The following is an 18,568-nucleotide window of genomic DNA, read 5'->3' on the forward strand; positions in this document are numbered from 1 at the left end:
TATCCTTTATAGCACTCATGGTCTCTCTCTCTTTCTCTCTCTCTGACTCTCTCTCTACTGTAAGCTCAGTAAGGGCAGGATCTCTGTGTATTTTTTCACCATTGCATGTCTGACTCCTAGCATAATGCTAAATACATAGTAGGAGCTCAAAATTATTAAGCCTATTCAAGAACACTCACTCTACAACAAAATTTACTAAGTGTAGTTGCAAAAGAATATTATTGACAGGATACTATTATAAGGTATACAAGAGCCCTGGATAATAAATTCATAATTCTAAAATATAGGTAATGACCAGCTGTCCCGTGATAGTCTAAGAAGAAGCTCTAAGAAGGACTTGTACCTAAGTTTAGTGCTACATAGACAGGTTCCATGCCTTAAGCAGAAATAAATGGCAACACTATGGAGATTTAAGGAGTCAGTGGCAGTCAACACCACAGGTCATGTGAAAGCAAGCCCTGTCTTTTCCGTCTTCTCCACCAACCTGTATTAGGGCCACTTTGCCCTCGAACACGCTTTGTAATTCTCAGTTTTTATAATATTATCGGTTCCAGAAGGCCACCGTTAAAGTGCTGTTGGGAAGGAAAAGAAAGCTTTCTGATCTTCCCACATTATTAGTATGAGCACGAAATTTAAGGACACACTCTCAAGGGCGATTCTGCACTGGCACAAACCTGACAATGGAGAATACCTCCTTAAATGCTGCACCCTGGGCACCTCATTAGCCTCTCCCTCATGCTAGCCCTGCTTGGGAGCATGAGGAAGCTGCAGATTCTGGGTCCCAAACCCCAGAGCTTGGTAAATCATACACTTTAAAATGAGTGTGAATGATAGGCCGGACGAAGTGGCTCACGCCTGTAATCCCAGCAATTTGGGAGGCCAAAGCAGGCGGATCACTTAAGGTCAGGAGATCAAGACCAGCCTGGCCAATATGGTGAAACACCATCTCTACTAAAAATATGAAAATTGGCCAGGCTTGGCGGTGCACACCTGTAATCCCAGCTACTCAGGAGGCTGAAGCAGGAAAATCGCTTGAACCCGGGAGGCGGAGGTTGCAGTGAGCTGGGATTGCTCAACTGCACTCCAGCCTGGGTGACCGAGTGATACTCCATCTCAAAAATAAACAAATAAATAAGATGAGTGTTAATGATAAAATAAAATAGCTACTTCACCTCAGACACTTGAAATAACTTTGATTAAGACAAAGAATGAACATACTCAAGCTGCTAAAGGCATTTCTTAAATTAGGGTCTAACTATCAGAATGGAGCCACGGAAGGCGGAATATGGAACCCTAATACATTTGCATACAATTGAAATTTTGTTTTTCCCTACAGAAGGAGATGCATGAAAAAATGGAATACTCTGGACAGAAAATCAAGACACAAATCAGGCACTGCCAAAAATAAATCACATAAAACTTTTTCTTTGAATTAACAGAATTTATACAAATTTGACTTCATGAACAAAAGAAACTACACATCAATAATTACCATAAGGCTTTATTGTTCCAAAAGTATTTGCCACCAAAAATAAGTCATTATATAATTTTAATTGTAATAATCATGATTATGACACAATTTAGATTTTCTACCTTTATGATTTTTTTGTTTTGTTTTGTTTTGGGTTTTTTTTTTTTTTTTTTTTAGATGCAGTCCCACTCTATAGCCCAGGCTGGACTGCAGTAGCACAATCTCAGCTCTCTGCAACTTCTGCCTCCCGGGTTCAAGCGATCCTCCTACCTCAGCCTCCCGAGTAGCTGGGACTACAAGTGTGCACCACCATACCTGGCTAATTTGTGTTTTTTGTTGTTGTTGTTGTTGTTGTTTTTTAGTAGAGACAGGGTTTTACCATGTTGGCCAGCCTGGTCTTGAACTCCTGATCTCAAGTGACCCGCCCGCCTCAGCTTCCCAAAGTGCTGGAATTACAGGTGTGAGCCATGGTTCCTGGCCTCCACCTTTACAATTAAATAATAAAATCTTCTGGGAGTTCATGATCCCTAGAATTATTATTGATTTAAAATTATTCCATCTTTCAAAGACTTTTCTTAGAAATACAAAGTAAAATCATTAAAATATGTTAATTTCTGTTACTTAAACATTTTAAATCACAGGCTTATTGGGAAATAAGAGTATATATATTTCAGGAATAGTTTTCAATAGATATAATTAATAACATTTAAAATCAGAAAATGTTTTCCATACCAACTATAAGCTTTTAAAAAATACAGAAGCATATTCTCGAGATGTGAAGGCACTGGGGGATGGAGGACACCTGGTTTCCTCCGCTCAGAGCTTAGCTTTGTCCTTAAAAGACGCCTTCATCCTTTTGACAACAGAAAGGTCCCCTGCTCCCTCGGGCCAGTTGTCATGATCTGTTAAAGAAGTGGAAAACCTCCTGTCACTTGCAAATCTCATTTGTCCTCTTTGATCCCACCAAATCCTCTTGTGAATTTCCCTGGTTCACACATTTTTCTCAGCACCAAAAAAGAAATCCTTAGGGCACATGTTTGAGAAAAGACTTCAGTTTGAATCTCAGGTCTGCCACATGTTAGCTTTCCTGAATTTGGGGGCATGACTCTTTCTGAGCCTCAGTTTCCTCCTCTATTAAAGGATATAACAATATCTACCTTTTAGAGTTGTGAGGGTTAAACGTGACATCATGTGTGCCTTGCTTGGTATACTGTGGATCGTCAAGAAATAGTGTCTCCTTAATAATAGCAATTTAAAAATAGTGTCCTTACTTTGTACCGGGCAGTGTTAGTTGCCTTTCCAGCATCCAGGTCCCCATCTCTTCTTTCCAACAGCTTGTTTCCATTTAAGGATCTAGAAGGCGCTGGGGAAGCTTGGCACCAAGGCATGAGGTCTAAGCTAAGTCAATCAGTGCACTATAACCCTGCCACGGTTATTGGTTCGAAATGGACATTTGCATTAGCTGATCTAATATAGAGTGGATCTCAGCATGTTGTTAGAAATTCTGGAACAAAGTCACTCCCCCAGCCCTCTCTCTGTCTGTCCATCTGGGTAGGAACATGGAAGTATGCGGCCTTACACACAAAAACAGCAGGCAGCCATCCTGCAATGAGGACAGCCTGCCTTAAGACAGAGCCAACACCATGGAAGCAAAAACAGGAAACAGGGAAAATTGTCCTTGATGAGATTAGTGAGCTCCTGAGTCATGTCTTACCTGTTTTTCAGTTATGTGAGCCAGCGAATTCCTTTACTGATTAGCCCATTTTGAGTTGTGACTAAAAGCATCCAGTTCAACAAAGGACTTTATTTTTTTTTATTTTTTTTATTTTTTTGAGACAAGGCCTTGCTCTGTCACTCAGCCTGCAGTGCAGTGATGCGATCATGGCTCACTGCAGCCTCTACTTCCCAGGCTCCAGTGATCCTCCCACCCAAGCCTCCCAAGTAGCTGGAACTACAGGCATATGCCACCATGCCCAGCTAATTTTTTAAATGTTTTGTTGAGACGGAGTTTTGCCAGGTTGCCCAGGCTGGTCTCGAACTCCTGGGATCAAGCAATTGGCCCACCTTGGCCTCCCAAAGTGCTGAGAGTACAGGTGTGAGCCATGGTGCCCAGCCCCTGACACAGGGCTTTAAATGTGCATTACCTAAGGCCAGCCACAGTGGCTCACGCCTGTACTCCCAGACTTGGGGAGGCCAAGGCAGGTGGATCACCTGAGGTCAGGAGTTTGAGACTAGACTGGCCAACATGGTGAAACCCCATCTCTACTAAAACTACAAAAAAAGTGATGGGGCATGGTGTCGGGGGCCTGTAAGCCCAGCTACTCTGGACGGTGAAGCAGGAGAATCACTTGAACCTGGGAGGCAGAGGTTGCAGTGAGCCGACATCATGCCACTGCACCCCAGCCTGGGCAACAAGACAGCCTGTGGGATTGAAAAAGAACAAAAAAAAAAAAGTGCATTATCTAACTTAATCCTCCCAACAGCTCTATGAAATAAATACTGTATGTGTCCCTGCATATAGGAAAAAAATGGAGGCTTATAGAAATTAACTTTCTCACAATCATACAGCTAATAAAGGTAGAGCCAAGTTTCCAACTTAGGCATTCTCACGTTGGAGCTGCCAATCTTAAAACATCATAATGAAAGGCTGAATACTCTCACTCATTTTTCGGGGGGCAGTATATTGCTAAAAGACGGGTGTAGCTGCTTTCCTCAAAACTTTAAAAAATATTTTAATGATAAAAAAAGTGTTAGGCCAGGCACGGTGGCTCAAGCCTGTAATCCCAGCACTTTGGGAGGCCGAGACGGGCGGATCACGAGGTCAGGAGATCGAGACCATCCTGGCTAACACGGTGAAACCTCGTCTCTACTAAAAAATACAAAAAAAAAAAAAAAAAAAAAAAAAAAAACAAAAAAAACCTAGCCGGGAGAGGTGGCAGGTCCCTGGAGTCCCAGCTACTCGGGAGGCTGACGCAGGAGAATGGCATGAACCCAGGAGTCGGAGCTTGCAGTGAGCTGAGATCCGGCCACTGCGCTCCAGCCTGGGCGACAGAGCGAGACTCTGTCTCAAAAAATAAATAAATAAATAAATAAATAAATAAATAAATAAATAAATAAAATAAAAAACATGTTAGAATTACAAAAGAAAATCATTTCACTCAAGGCCTAAGGAAGCAGCTATTTCAAATTTCTTGCCCTTCTAAAGGAAAAACAGTGCAACCTACCATAAGAAATAGTGACTGCATTCTACTGTGAGAGAAATGGAAAGATTCTCTCCACCCTCACTACTTGGAATTCCTTCAGAAAACAATACAGCAAAACTAGGCAGGTATTTCTTCTTTCCAACCAAGACCCTTAAAACCACAGTATCTTATGGACATCACCACATTGATGTTATTACTAATGAAATACACGTGGGAGGGGAAAATAATAAGTAAAATTAAAGTTCTAATACCGTGATATTGTGAAATATACATTTGGTCTTCAACCTCATTTCCTGCATACAACTCCTAACATCCTTAGACTCTCCAAAGTGGTGTGTTCTTATATGTTAATGATTGACTGACGGCTGGCAGCCCCTAGTTAGCTTCAGTATAGGGTCTGGTCACCAGACAGACCAAGGCATGATTACAGGGTTGGGATTTTCAGCCCATACCCACCCCACAACCTCTGGGGAGGTAAGAGGGGCTGAAGGTTAAGTTCATCACCAAGGGCCAATGGTTTAATCAACCATGCCTATGTAATGAAGCCTCCGTAAAAACCCAAAAGGACTGGGTTCAAGAGCTTCCAGATAGCTGAACAAATGGAGGTTCCTGGCACGGGGTGGGGCCGAAAAGGACACAGAAGCTACATGCTGCTTCTCACATGCCTTGCCCTGTGCACCTCTTCGGCTGTATCTCCTGTAATATCCTTTATAATAAGCCAGTACATCGAAGTGTTTTCCTGAGTTGTGTGAGGTGCTCTAGCAAATGGCTCCAACCCAAAGAGGGGGTCATGGGAACCCCAACTTGAAGCTAGTCAGTCAGAAGCTTTGGAGGCCCAGACTTGTGACAGTGTCTGCAGCAGGCGGCATCTTGTGGGACTGAGCCCTCAGCCTGTGGGATCGGACCCATTGTCAGAACTGAATGTAAGGACGCCCAGCCGGGGTCTGCTGCAGAACTGCTTGCTTGCTTGGTGTGTGGGGGAAATAACCCCAAACAACCAGACACAGAAGTCTTCTGTGCTAATGGTTGTTGTGTTGTGGGAGCAGAGGAAAACCAGTATCAGTTTTTGCTCACCTCTCAGATATACCAGTCATTTATTAATGCAAAAAAGGTCTTAAGCCTTGATCAGACTGTCAGCACCTAAAAGAGTAGGTAGAACCTGGGTCCTTGATATGAAATTCAAATTCATCTGGGTTACATCAACCACATGTTAATTTGCTACTAGTCAGTTAATTATCTTTAGGAATAGAAGTTCAATACATTTGCATTTTATATCCTTTACTACACTTTTGGAGTGATTTAGAGTTATTAGGATGGACAAACCTTTTAACTTCTGTGGATTTGTTTTGTTGTTTATAAAACTAGGATACTGGACTTCGTGATCTTTTAGGACCCTTCAAATCCCAAAGTTCTGTTGTCTAGTCATGAGATACACACACACACACACACACACAAAGGCATTTGCATGTATATCAATATTTGACTGAAACATATAAAACTTCTGGTTTATTTTTTGTTTGTTGTTTTGCTTTGTTTTATTTTGTTTTGTTTTTGAGACAGAGTCTTGCTCTGTTGCACAAGCTGGAGTGCAGTGGCATGATCTTGGCTCACTGCAATCTCCGCCTCCCGAGTTCAAACGATTCTCCTGCCTTGGCCTCCCAAGCAGCTGAGACTACAGGTGCCCACCAACACGCCCAACTAATTGATTTTTATATATATTTTTAGTAGACATGGGGTTTCACCATGTTGACCAGGCTGGTCTCGAATTCCTGACCTCAAGTGATCCACCCGCCTCAGCCTCCCAAAGTGCTGGGATTACAGGCATGAGCCACCGCGCCTGGCCATATTTCTGTTTTTTGTACATCAAAAATGATGAATACAGAAATTTCATATGGCTTCATTCAATATACATCTCAAAGACAGTACAAAATAGTACCATAACACCCCACCCCACCTAGCAGGCCTGATCCTTCTGCTCAGATATGTAAGCCATTTATTGGAGGAACAAAATGGAATTAAATCTTTAAAACTATAGCATGCTCTTGCCTCTTTTCTATCTCCTCTTTAGAAACATATACTCATACTGAGAATATTTCTCAGGGTTCAAATTCCACCAACCTATGCATATATAAAAAGCTAAGTTCTGTAATAAAGATAGTGAGATGTTTTCTGTGACTAGGAATATTTCATTAAAAAAATCACATCATGAATATAAACATTTTGTACATTTTGATGTTCTATAAGAGAATACCCTCATCTCTTAAGTTCTATACGAGAACACCCTCATGTCTTAAATAAATACTTATAATAAATTTTAAACTCCTGAACACCACACAGCATAAAGCTGGTGACTGCTCATTCCTCAGCTGCTCACCTGCTACCTCATATGAGTGAGTATAGAGGCACTGGCCCCCATCCACATCCACTGACTGTCCAGTGATGAAGGAAGCTGCAGGAGACAGTAGGAAGCAGACCACAGAGGAGACCTGGAAGCAGAACACACACGTGAACAGGTAAAAGCAAATACTCCCCATTTCCAACCACTTCACATTCCCTAGTAAAGACATCTCAAAGCACATGACCGTAACATGAATCCAACAGTGTGTGCATGTGCACCACAACCTCACAGTACATAGACAACTTCCTTTTCCTAAAACTTCCTTTTCTACCTGAGCATCACCAAAATCAGGTAGGTGACTAGGGTAAAGGTGGCAAGGTATGAGGGAGCCTTAGACAGCGTCAAGCTACACAATGTGAAGAAGCCATAAGTCGACTCAGTGCTTCAGCTCTGCTCTTTCCCATGTCAAACAATTCACTTCCTTCCATGCCTTTCATTGTCCTTCACAACCCCATTTTCCATCACTACCTCGTGGCCTTTTATATGTTGGTCCCTGAAATAGCCAGCGTGTCTGTTTAGCAATAAACTAGCATTCTGGTTTGTTCAGTCTGTGGTCCTGTGAGGCCAAAAGCCCAGCAACACACACTCAAAGGAGCTCTCTACAAGAGGAACCTGAAAAACTTAGCCAGGCACTGTGGCTAAAAATTAGCCGGGCATGCTGGTGCATGCCTGTTAATCCAGCTACTCAGGAGGCTGAGGCAGGAGAATTGCAGAAAGAAAGAAAGGAAAGAAAGGAAAGAAAGGAAGGAAGGAAGGAAGGAAGGAGGGAAGGAGGGAAGGAGGGAAGGAGGGAGGGAGGGAGGGAAGAAAGAAAGAAAGAAGAAAGGCAAGGAAGAAGGAAGGAAGGGAGGAAGGGAAGCGAAGGAAGCAGCGAAGGAAGCATTTTCTTTTTCTTTTTTTTAAAAAACACTGTGGGTTTTTAAAGGCTTGAAGGAGGAAGGAAAGGGAAGAAGGAAGGAAAAGGAAGGAAGAGGAAAGGAAGGAAGAAGGGAAGGAAAGGAAGGAAAGATTTTCTTCTTTCTTTTTTTAAAAAAACACTTGTGCGTGTTTAAAGTTGAAGCCACTGTGGTCCCGCTTCCTTAGAAGGCTAAGGTGGCGAGGTTGCTTGGGCCTAAGGGAGTTGCAGTGGCAGCCTGGAGACTGCTACCATCTACATACAGCTTGGGTGACAGAGTGAGACTCCATTCAAATAAACTCAAAGGCACTTTCGGATCCATCGCCACTCCTTAACAATTCAAATAGGGAACTGATGCGGTTCACGCACCCATCTACCCTCCCAACCCAATCAGAAGGAAGGTTATTTCACTGATTGTAAAAGGAGCACTCATTGGGAGGCTGTTGGGAAGAAGCGGGCTTTCTTAACAGTGATGATCCAAAAAACAAACCACTGCCCATAGCATCACTAAGGAGGCTTACTGAAACTTCGATTTCCTGATCCTTACAGGGTCATAGCAATTGTAAGCTCTGGTTGGGGCCCCAGGAATCTGCAGTTTAAAAGAACCTCAGGCAGGGCCAGGACTAGAGTGAGCAACAAGGTGTCAAAGGGTGCAAGATTTAAGGAGGTTATTCAACTCTTAGGTTGCACAAGGGCAAAATCTTCCTGAGAGGGGAAGTGGTCCACATTTTGTTGTCCATTTGCCTTGGTTGCCCATCCCAGTCCTGGTCCTACTTTACAAGGCTATACTCCTTGAGCACCTAAGAGCTTGGAGGCAGCCAAAGCCTTCTCTCCATCCTGTTATTCCTAGTACCGAGCTGCACTATCTAAATGAGGCCACTAGCCATAGCTGCCTACTCAAACACTTTCAATATGGCTGGTCCCAATTGAACGTGCCGTACAGTGTGGAACACACACTGGATTTTGAAGGCTTAGTATGGGAAAAATATAGTAAAATATCTCATTAATCCTGAAGGCTCCAAGGGTGAGAAAATATCTCCAATTTCTGATGTTGTTAATGTTGAATTGACAGTTTTGGATGTTTAGGGGCCTAAATAAATAATTATTAAAATTAATCTCCCTCTTTATGGCTCCTGAAACGTTTAAAATACAAAATGTGGCTATTATTGTATTTCTATTGGACAGGGCTGGCCAGAATTCCCTATTTAAAAGGTCCCACTTGCTGCGAAAAGGCAGCAGATTGTACTGAGGACATAGTAACAAGCAACGGAGCTGTTTTACCCGTTTGATCAAGTAGTGACAACTAGCCAATGAACATGTTTGTTAAAGGTCCACCCATCTAAAAGTTGGCTCCTTTCTGAAATGCCAGCCAGACAACCAAACCATTCTTCACGTATCATGCGTGAGTAATCATGACCTTAACGCTCGTACACACTCCCCTCAAAAAACACAAAAAACCGGCAGCCTGGTGGGTCGGCCTGAATCACGAACTTTGGGAGGCGACGCAGGTGGATCGCCTGAGGGTCAGGAGTTCAACCAGCCTTGGCACTTAGTGAAACTCTGGTCTCTACTAAAAATCAAAAATTAGCCAGGCATGCTGGTGCATGCCTGTTAATCCAGCTATCAGAAGGCTGAGGCAGGAGAATTGCTTGAACCAAAAAAAAAAAAAATAAATAAATAAATAATGGTTTTCTTGTTTCTTTCTTAAATGCATAGCTATTTTTTATTAAACTATTATGTTAACATGTGTCCTTTTTACTATTTTAAATGAATTCATAATATTCTTAAATTTTTGGTTTTTAATTTTGAATACGCAAATATAAACCAACATAAGCACATAAATACATATATATATATTATATATATATATATATATATATATAATTTTTTTTTTTTTTTTTTTTTTTTTCCAGAAGGAGTCTCACTCTGTCACCCAGGCAAGAGTGCATAGCGCAGTCTCTGCTCACTGCAACCTCCACGTCCCGGGTTCAAGCAACTGTCCTGCTTCAGCCTCCCGAGTAACTGGGACCACAGGCACGCACCACCACACCTGGGTAATTTTTGGATTTTTTAGTAGAGATGGGGTTTCACCATGTTGGCCAGGCTGATCTTGAACTCCTACCCTCAAGTGAGCTGCCTGCCTCAGGCTCCCAAAGTGTTGGGATTACAGGTGAGAGCCACTGTGCCTAGCCTCCTAAACAAAGTATTCTATCCAAAATAAAAATGTAATATAATTCCCTTGATTAAAATTCACTCAAAATTACTCTTAGTTTTCAGAATACAAATCCAAAGACCTTGGTTAACATGGCTCATCAAATGTTTGATTTAACAGTATCTTCCAAAATATACTGCAAGCCTATTTTGGTTCAGGAACTCTGTTTCTAGAAACATATCCCCTCACACAAGAGTACATGATTATATTCGTAATGTTCAGTGCAGAATTACCAGAAGAACAAAAATATAAATAGAATCCAAATCATAATGGGACTTGATTATATCATAGTATATCCATAACAAGTTGCAGAAAATAACATAAAGCAAGATCCTGTTTTCATAAAAAAGTCAATAAATAGGCCAGGCGTGGTAGCTCATGCCTGTAATGCCAGCACTTTGGGAGGGTGAGGTGGGCAGATCACCTGAGGTCGGGAGTTCAAGACCAGCCTCACCAACATGGAGAAATCCCATCTTTACAAAACTAGCCAGGCGTGGTGGCGCATGCCTGTAATCCCAGCTACTCAGGAGGCTGAGGCAGGAGAATCGCTTGAACCTGGGAGGCAGAGGTTGTGGTGAGCCAAGATTGCGCCACCGCACTCCAGCCTGGGCAACAAGAGCGTAACTCCATCTCATAAAAAAAAAAAAAAAAAAATTCAACAAATACAAATGTTTAATGCACGCATAGTGCATTTCTGGAAAGACATTCATCAAACTGATCATAAAAGCTAGTTCTAGGCATGGTAACTCTTTTAAAGAGTTTCATGGGTTTGCTTTTATATTTAGCAATTTAGTAAATCTGAAAGTTATTTTGTATATAATACAAGATAGGGAGTCTAATTTATTACTAAGTGGCCAAATGCCCTCAACACTTTGCTAAGTGTTTTGTGCTTTCCTTACAGATTGAAATGCTACTTTGACTCCATAAACTCCTACATATGGTTCCAATTCAAGAATCTGTTCTGTTCTACTATTTTTAATATTTTTCTTTACCAGCACCAGATGCTGTAAATAAATATAGTTTCATAGTATGTAAATACACAGCACATAAATATATACAGTTTCATAGTTTCATCACACCATGAAGGGTAATCCTCTCATTATTCATTTTCAAAACATTTTGGCAATTTTGCATAAATATTTTGATAGAATCAGCATGTTAAATTCCCAAAAGATATTAAATTGATAATTTAGGGAAACCTGACTTTTTAATAAAATTGGTTCTCCCCTCAAGGAATATTATATGCCCCTAGTTATTCTGGTCTTTTGCTGCTCCTCAGAAAAGGGTCTTTTGTGTTCTGTTTGGCTTTTCATTTATGAAACCGATGCACCACCTACTGCCCTAAGGAGGCAGGTGACTTTTGTTTTGTTTTCATTGAGAGGTAAGTTTACTACTAGGTATTTTCATTTTATTGTTGTGGGAAAGACATCCTTTTCCTAAAAAAAAAAAAAAAAAATTACATTTCAAGACTGATGCAAAGCTAGGTGCAGTGGCTCACACCTGTAATCCCAGCACTTTGGGAGGCTGAGGTGGGCATATCACTTAAGGTCAGGAGTTCCAGACCAGCCTGACCAACATGGTGAAACCCTGCCTCTACTAAAAACACAAAAATCAGCTGGGTGTGGTGGCATACACCTATAATTCCAGCTACTCGGGAGACTGGGGCAGGAGAATCGCTTGACCCAGGAGGTGGAGGTTGCAGTGGGCCAAGATCACGCCACAGCACTCCAGCCTGGGCGACAAAGAGACTCTGACGAAAAAATCATCATTGTCATCATCGTCATCCTCATCATCCCAGCACTTTGGGAGGCCAAGGCAGGAGTTCAAGGCTGCAGTGAGCTATGACCACGACACTATACTCAGCCTGTAACAGAGTGAGACCCTGTCTCAAGCCAAAAAAGAAAAAAAAAGAAAAAAAACCACAAAGACTGCTGCTGCTGGCATTTTGGAAAGCTGCTGATTTTACAGACTTCAATATTCCCAAAATCTCATGTGGAACTTCACATGGCATAATTGTCTGACTTGCTTAGAGTCCTAGGGTCCTGTGTACCAACAAATGCCAGGTAATAAAATAATGTAGATGAAAATACAATAAAACAAACTGAAAAAAAATGCTGTTATTAATTTATACCACATTCACTCTCAAGTACAGATTGCTGTCAGTAGTCAAAGCACAAGCAGAGTATCCCTGAGAGCCAGAAAGAACAGGGAAATGATCTGGTGGCAGTGGGAGAAATAATGTCGTCCAGACCACATAAAAATGACACTGAATTACAAATTCCAAAGTACAACACACAGCAATTCTAATCAATGCTGGAAATATGCCTTACCTCCTCAGGAACACCAATTCGTTTAGCAGGGATTTTCTGAAAAGAACCTTCAAAGACGCTTTGTCCGAAAGAACCATAGTTCTCCACAGCAGTCTGGGAATAAATAATTCCCTGTGTTTAAAAATAAAACAGGGACAAAATAAAGTGCATTACATTTTAATTATAAAGATATCAAGATAATTTACTGGCATTTCAAACATTAAGTAGCTTAAGTCAAAAAAAAGTTAACAGTGCTGATATTAATTTTCCTCCATGTTATCAAAGGAGTACAGTACCCATCATCCTCAAATGGATGATCTCAATGGTTATTTTGTGACCTCCTCTTCCTCCTAACCATATCCTGGATTTTTTCATGGAAGACTTGCTTTCTGAAGGTCATGATTATGTAAGTAAATGAAAGAGGCACTTAACTTGGAACAATGGGACAGGGGACTCTATTTTAGTTTCCATTTGGCTTCTCTGCTTTACAAGAGAAGACTGGGCAATGGCTACGTGAGACTTAGAAAAATGCAATATTTTCTTGGCTTTTTACCTAGATTGAAATCGCAAATAAAGCATTTGAATCCAATACCAATAAACTAAAATTTTAATTGTTTAGAAATTTTTAAATGTATCTTTCACTAGCTTTCTAAGGTCAGGAAAATTACTCAAAAACTGTATCCCAGGCCAGGTGCAGTGGCTCATGCCTGTAATCTCAGCACTTTGCAAGGGTGAAGCTGGAGGATCACTTGAGCCTAGGAGTTTGAGACCAGCCTGAGAAAAAAGGGAGACTGTGTCTTTACAAAAAATATAAAAAAGAATTAGCTGGGCATGGTGGCACACGCCTGTGGTCCCAGCTACTCAGGAGGCTGAGTTGGATCACTTGAGCCCAGGAGGTTGAGGCTGCAGTGAGCTGTGATTGCACTACCGCACTTTGGCCTGGGCAACAGAGCGAGACCTTGTCCCAAACATAAAAACAAAACAAAACAAAACAAAAACTGTATGTCACAGGATACAGCCATTTGTAATGGATTCAAACTGTTAAACAAATTATGGAGAGGAGGGGAGGAAAGCAAAGTTAAAATAAAATTAGAAAATTTGGCAGTTTTAATTACTTCAAATGATACTGGAGAGATACAGTGGTTTCCAATTACACAATATGTTGCCTTTTATTTAAAGAGGATAAAATCTAGAAGTATTAAAATTTGGTCATTAAACCAAAAAAGTCTCTGGAAGGCAAACATGAATTAGAATTAGTAGGAGTGCCTTTGTCAGAGATGAGTTTACTAACTTCATGCTTGAAGTCAGTCATGCTTAGTCTTCACTGAGTGGCACATATAACACCTACTGATAACACAGAGATAAGATCTATAGATAGGCCAGGTGTGGTGGCTCACGCCTGTAATCCCAGCACTTTGGGGAGCCAAGGTGGGTGGATCCCGAAGTCAGGAGATCGAGACCATCCTGGCTAACATGGTGAAACCCTGTCTCTACTAAAAATACAAAAATTAGCCAGGGGTGGTGGCACGTGCCTGTAGTCCCAGCTACTTGGGAGGCTGAGGCAGGAGAATCACTTGAACCCCAGGAGGCAGAGGTTGCAGTGAGCCAAGATCATGCCACTGCGCTCTAGCCTGGGCAGCAGAGCAAGACTCCTTCTAAAAAAAAAAAAATACCCAGAATGGAGAATCACTTGTTTAACATTCTTGACAATCTGGCTGTAAATCAAAGAGTACTCTGTAATGATAATTAGACTTTCTGGGCTGGGTGCAGTGGCTCACGCCTCTAATCCCAGCACTTTGAGAGGTCAAGGCAGCAGATCTCCTGAGCTCAGGAGTTCAAGACCACCCTGGGCAACATGGTGAAAACCCATCTCTACTAAAATACAAAACTTAGCCCGAGGTAGTGGCGTGTGCCTGTTGTCCCAGCTATTCAGGAGGCTGAGGCATGAGAATCACTTGAGCCCCAGAGGTGGAGGTTATAGTGAGCCACGATCACGCCACTGCACTCCAGCCTGCGCGACAGAGACTCCATCTCAACAAAAAAGAAAATTAGACTTTCTCCTTTTATCTATGTTTTAAAGTCAATCTTTTATGCTATACTTGCATATTACCAAATACCTCTATCAGCACCACAAATGGAATCAGAAAAGGCATAATTTGTCAATAAATTTCAATATAGATGGTTTACCTACAGGGGCAACACAATTGATCCTGACTCCACTGCAGGCCCATTCCAAAGCTAAAGATTTGGTGAGGTTGTAAACACCTGCTCTTGCAGCTCCAGAATGCCTTTGAAAGACAAAACATAAACAGGACAATCAGCTTTGGTTGCATATTTCTCTTGTTCACCAAGCTGGCAGGTATGCCAACTACCTGACAATTCCACCAGAGACTTCTTGCTATGGAGTCTGTCTTGTTGAGCTTCTGTCTAAACAACGAAGAAAAAACTATGTCCTTCAATATTAAATCCAAGTCACAGCTGATCATCAAGCAAATCTCACAAGGCATAGACCCAGATAAGGCTCCTCAAATCACTATGCAAGAGGAATACTTTGAAGAACTTTGATTATAAAGGAAAACAAATCGGTAATTTTAAGGATTTCAAGCATGTGGTTGTTTTTAAAATCAATTTTAAATAACAAAGGTGGCGAGGTGCAGTGGCTCACACCTATAATCCCAGCACTTTGGGAGGCCGAGGCGGGCAGATCACCTAAGGTCAGGAGTTCAAGACCAGCCCGGCCAACATGGTGAACCCCATCTCTACTAAAAATACAAAAATTAGCCAGGCATTGTAGCAGGCATCTGTAATCCCAGCTACTCAGGAGGCTGAGGCAGAAGAATCACTTGAACCTGGGAGGCAGAAGTTGTAAATAGCTGTTATCACACCACGACACTCCAGCCTGGGCAACAGAATGAGACTCCATCTCAAAAATAAATAAAGTACGGGGTCTTGTGTAGATAGACACTATGGCTTAGAATTTCTACTTACAAGATCCTCAAAACCAAATATAGGATAATTTAATGTGAGAAAATTAACTTACACAACTAATTAGGAAAATTCCTCCAATCAAAGGCATTTGAAATCAGATGGTAAAAACCAGATTATTTAGTAAATCTTGTTGGACTTCCTTTAACATTTATTTTAGCATAGGTCTGCAGGTGATAATTCTTGCAGATTTTATATGTTTGAAAAAGTCTTTAATTCATCTTTGGTTTTGAAAGATATCTCAATGGATGCAGAATTTCAAGTTTGCATGCTTTTTTCTGTTGGCACTTTAAAGATGTTACACCACTAACTTCTAACTTGCATTGGTGCTGATGAGAAATCTGTTCTGTCTACAATGTGTCTTTTTCCTCCAGCTGCTTTTAAGATTTTCTCTTCGCACTGGTTCTCAGCAATATGGTTATGATGTGCCTTGTACACTTTTCTTCATGTTATTTGTACTGGGATTTATTGAGCTTCTTGGATCTGTAGGTTTATAGTTTTTATCAAATTTGGAAAACTTTCACCCACAGTGTCTTCAAATTTTTTTTTGTCCCTGTTTCTCATTTCTCTTTCAGAGACTCCAACTGTCTCACAGTTCACGAAGGCTCTGTTTTTGTTTTTTGTGTTTTTGAGACAGAATCTCGCTCTGTCGCGCAGGCTGGAGTGCAGTGGCACAATCTTGGCTTACTGCAACCTCTGCTTCCCGGGTTCAAGCGATTCTCCTGCCTTAGCCTCCCGAGTAGCTGAGTTTATAGGCGTGCGTCATCACGCCTGGCTAATTTTTGTATTTTTAGTAGAGGGGGTTTCGGCATGTTGGCCAGGCTGTTCTCAAACTCCCGACCTCAGGTGATCTGCCCGCCTCAGCCTCCCAAAGTGGTGGGATTACAGGCATGATCCACCGCGCCCAGCCTCAACTGAACATTTTACAAACTGAGTATGCCTTATTCAAAACGCTTGGAACCAGAAGTTTTGGATTTTAAATCTGTTCAGATTTTGGAATATTTGCATATACTACCTTGTATAGCATCCCTAATCTGAAAATCCAAAATCTGAAATGCTCCAAAAAGCATTTCCTTTGAGCATCCTATTGGTGCTCAGAAATTTTCAGGTTTTGGAGCATTCTGGATTTTGAGTTTTCAGATCAGGATGCTCAACCTATATTTGTGTAATTTTTTTTTTCAGTGCCTGTTATCTAAGGTTGTAGAAAAAGACCTTCTCTATTGCCTCTTAAAAGTGCAATCTCTGGCTTCCCTAAAAAATGGAAGGAATCAGAACGTTGAAAAGATACTAAAGAAATCAGCAAATATATATGTATTTTTAATCCACACTTGTCAACTGCTAAACTTGTGTTTTTCAAGTTACTTCCTGGCATATTGTTTTTCTCCTGATTCTATTTGGATGGCCTTTAGATTCTTCTGAAAGAAATGACTGAGATAGGCCAGGTGCGGTGGCTCATGCCTATAATCCCAGTACTTTGGGAGGTTGAGGCGGGCGGATCCTGAGGTCAGGAGTTCGAGACCAGCCTGGTTAACATGGTGAAACCCTGTTTCTACTAAAAATACAAAAAATTAGCTGGGCGTGGTGGCGGGCGCCTGTAATTCCAGCTACCCAGGAGGCTTAGGTAGCAGAATCGCTTGAACCCAGGAGGTGGAGGTTGCAGTGAGCCGAGATTGTGCCATTGCACTTCAGCTTGGGCAACAAGAGTGAAACTCCATCCCCCCCAAAAAAAAGAAAAGAAAAGAAAAGAAAGAAATAACTGAGATAGTAGGTTAAATAAGGTCACTAAGTTCTTTTTTCTTTCTTTTTTCTTTTGGGGGGCAGGGACACAGTCTCACTCTGTAGCCCAAACTCCGCCTCCCAGATTCAAGTGATTCTCATGCGTCAACCCCCCAAGTAGCTAAGATTATAAGTGTGTGCCACCATGCTTGGCTAATTTTTGTATTTTTAGTAGAGAAGGGGTTTCACCATGTTGGCCAGGCTGGTCTTGAACTCCTGACCTCAGGTGATCTGCCTACCTCAGCCTCCCAAAGTGCTGGGATTACAGGCGTGAGCCGCTGCCCCCAGCCCCACTGACTTCTTTTCTGAAAAAATAAATATCTATTGTCAATGGAAAAATTAATCAAAATCAAAGTAAGAGTCAAATATGTCAAATTCTATTATGGTGAACTTCACAAGATATTCCAAATTCTACAGTCACAGATGTTGTAAGTTGGTCATTAGCTAAAAAATAAATTTGGGGTTATTCAAAGATACTTAATGTAGGCCAGGTGTGGTGGCTCACACCTGTAATCCCAGTACTTTGGGAGGCTGAGGTGGGCGGACCACGAGGTCAGGAGTTCGAGACCAGCCTGGCCAGCATGGTGAAACCCCCATCTACTAACAATACAAAAAAATCAGCCGGGAATGGTGGCACGCACCTGTAATCCCAGCTACTTGGGAGGATGAGGCAGGAGAATTGCTTGAACCCGGAAGGAAGAGGCTGCAGTGAGCAGAAATTGCGTCACTGCATTCCCGCCTGGGTGACAGAGCGAGACTCTGTCTTAAAAAAAAAAAGAAAAAAGATACTTAATATAAAAACAACTTGTAGGCCGGGCACAGTGACTCATGCCTGTAATCTCAGCACATTGGGAGGCCAAGGTGTTCGGATCACCTGAGGTCGGGGGTTCCAGACCACCCTGACCAACATAGAGAAACGCCATCTCTCCTAAAAATACAAAATTAGCCCGGCATGGTGGCACATGCCTGTAATCCCAGCTACTCTGGAAGCTGAGGCAGGAGAATCGCTTGAACCCAGGAGGCGGAGGTCGTGGTGAGCCAAGACCATGCCATTGCACTTCCAGCCTCGGCAACAAGAGCGAAACTCCGTCTCAGAAAAGAAAAGAAAAGAAAAGAAAAGACAACTTGTATTAGGCTAAACCTAGTATATAAATATTCCCCATAAAGGACAACCAGATGATGCTCTCCCAAACCATGACTCCCAAATCCTCATCATTCTTGAGCTTTTCTTTGTAATACATACTTGAATATAAATGTTTTCCTTCTCAACCATGAAGAGTAAAAAGATCCTCCAAGTAAATGCCTTAGTTGTGATAAGC

General features: G+C 41.8%; 1 protein-coding gene across 1 annotated transcript in view; it reads right to left on the reverse strand.

Annotated features, from left to right (window-relative positions):
- Positions 1-1,406: 1,406 nt before the first annotated feature.
- The window catches only part of PECR (peroxisomal trans-2-enoyl-CoA reductase), a 41,474-nt gene continuing 24,312 nt past the window's right edge, over positions 1,407-18,568 (reverse strand). Inside the window, exons 5-8 of the mRNA XM_017895482.1 lie at positions 14,680-14,776; positions 12,510-12,620; positions 7,049-7,160; positions 1,407-2,373 (exon numbers count right to left, since the gene is read on the reverse strand). Of these exons, the coding sequence (XP_017750971.1) occupies positions 2,288-2,373; positions 7,049-7,160; positions 12,510-12,620; positions 14,680-14,776 (406 nt within the window). The 3' untranslated portion in view covers positions 1,407-2,287. The remainder of the gene's footprint in view (positions 2,374-7,048; positions 7,161-12,509; positions 12,621-14,679; positions 14,777-18,568) is intronic.

The sequence above is a fragment of the Rhinopithecus bieti genome, unplaced genomic scaffold, assembly GCF_001698545.2.
Source record: "Rhinopithecus bieti isolate Rb0 unplaced genomic scaffold, ASM169854v2 scaffold_26676, whole genome shotgun sequence".
Lineage (NCBI taxonomy): Eukaryota > Metazoa > Chordata > Mammalia > Primates > Cercopithecidae > Rhinopithecus > Rhinopithecus bieti.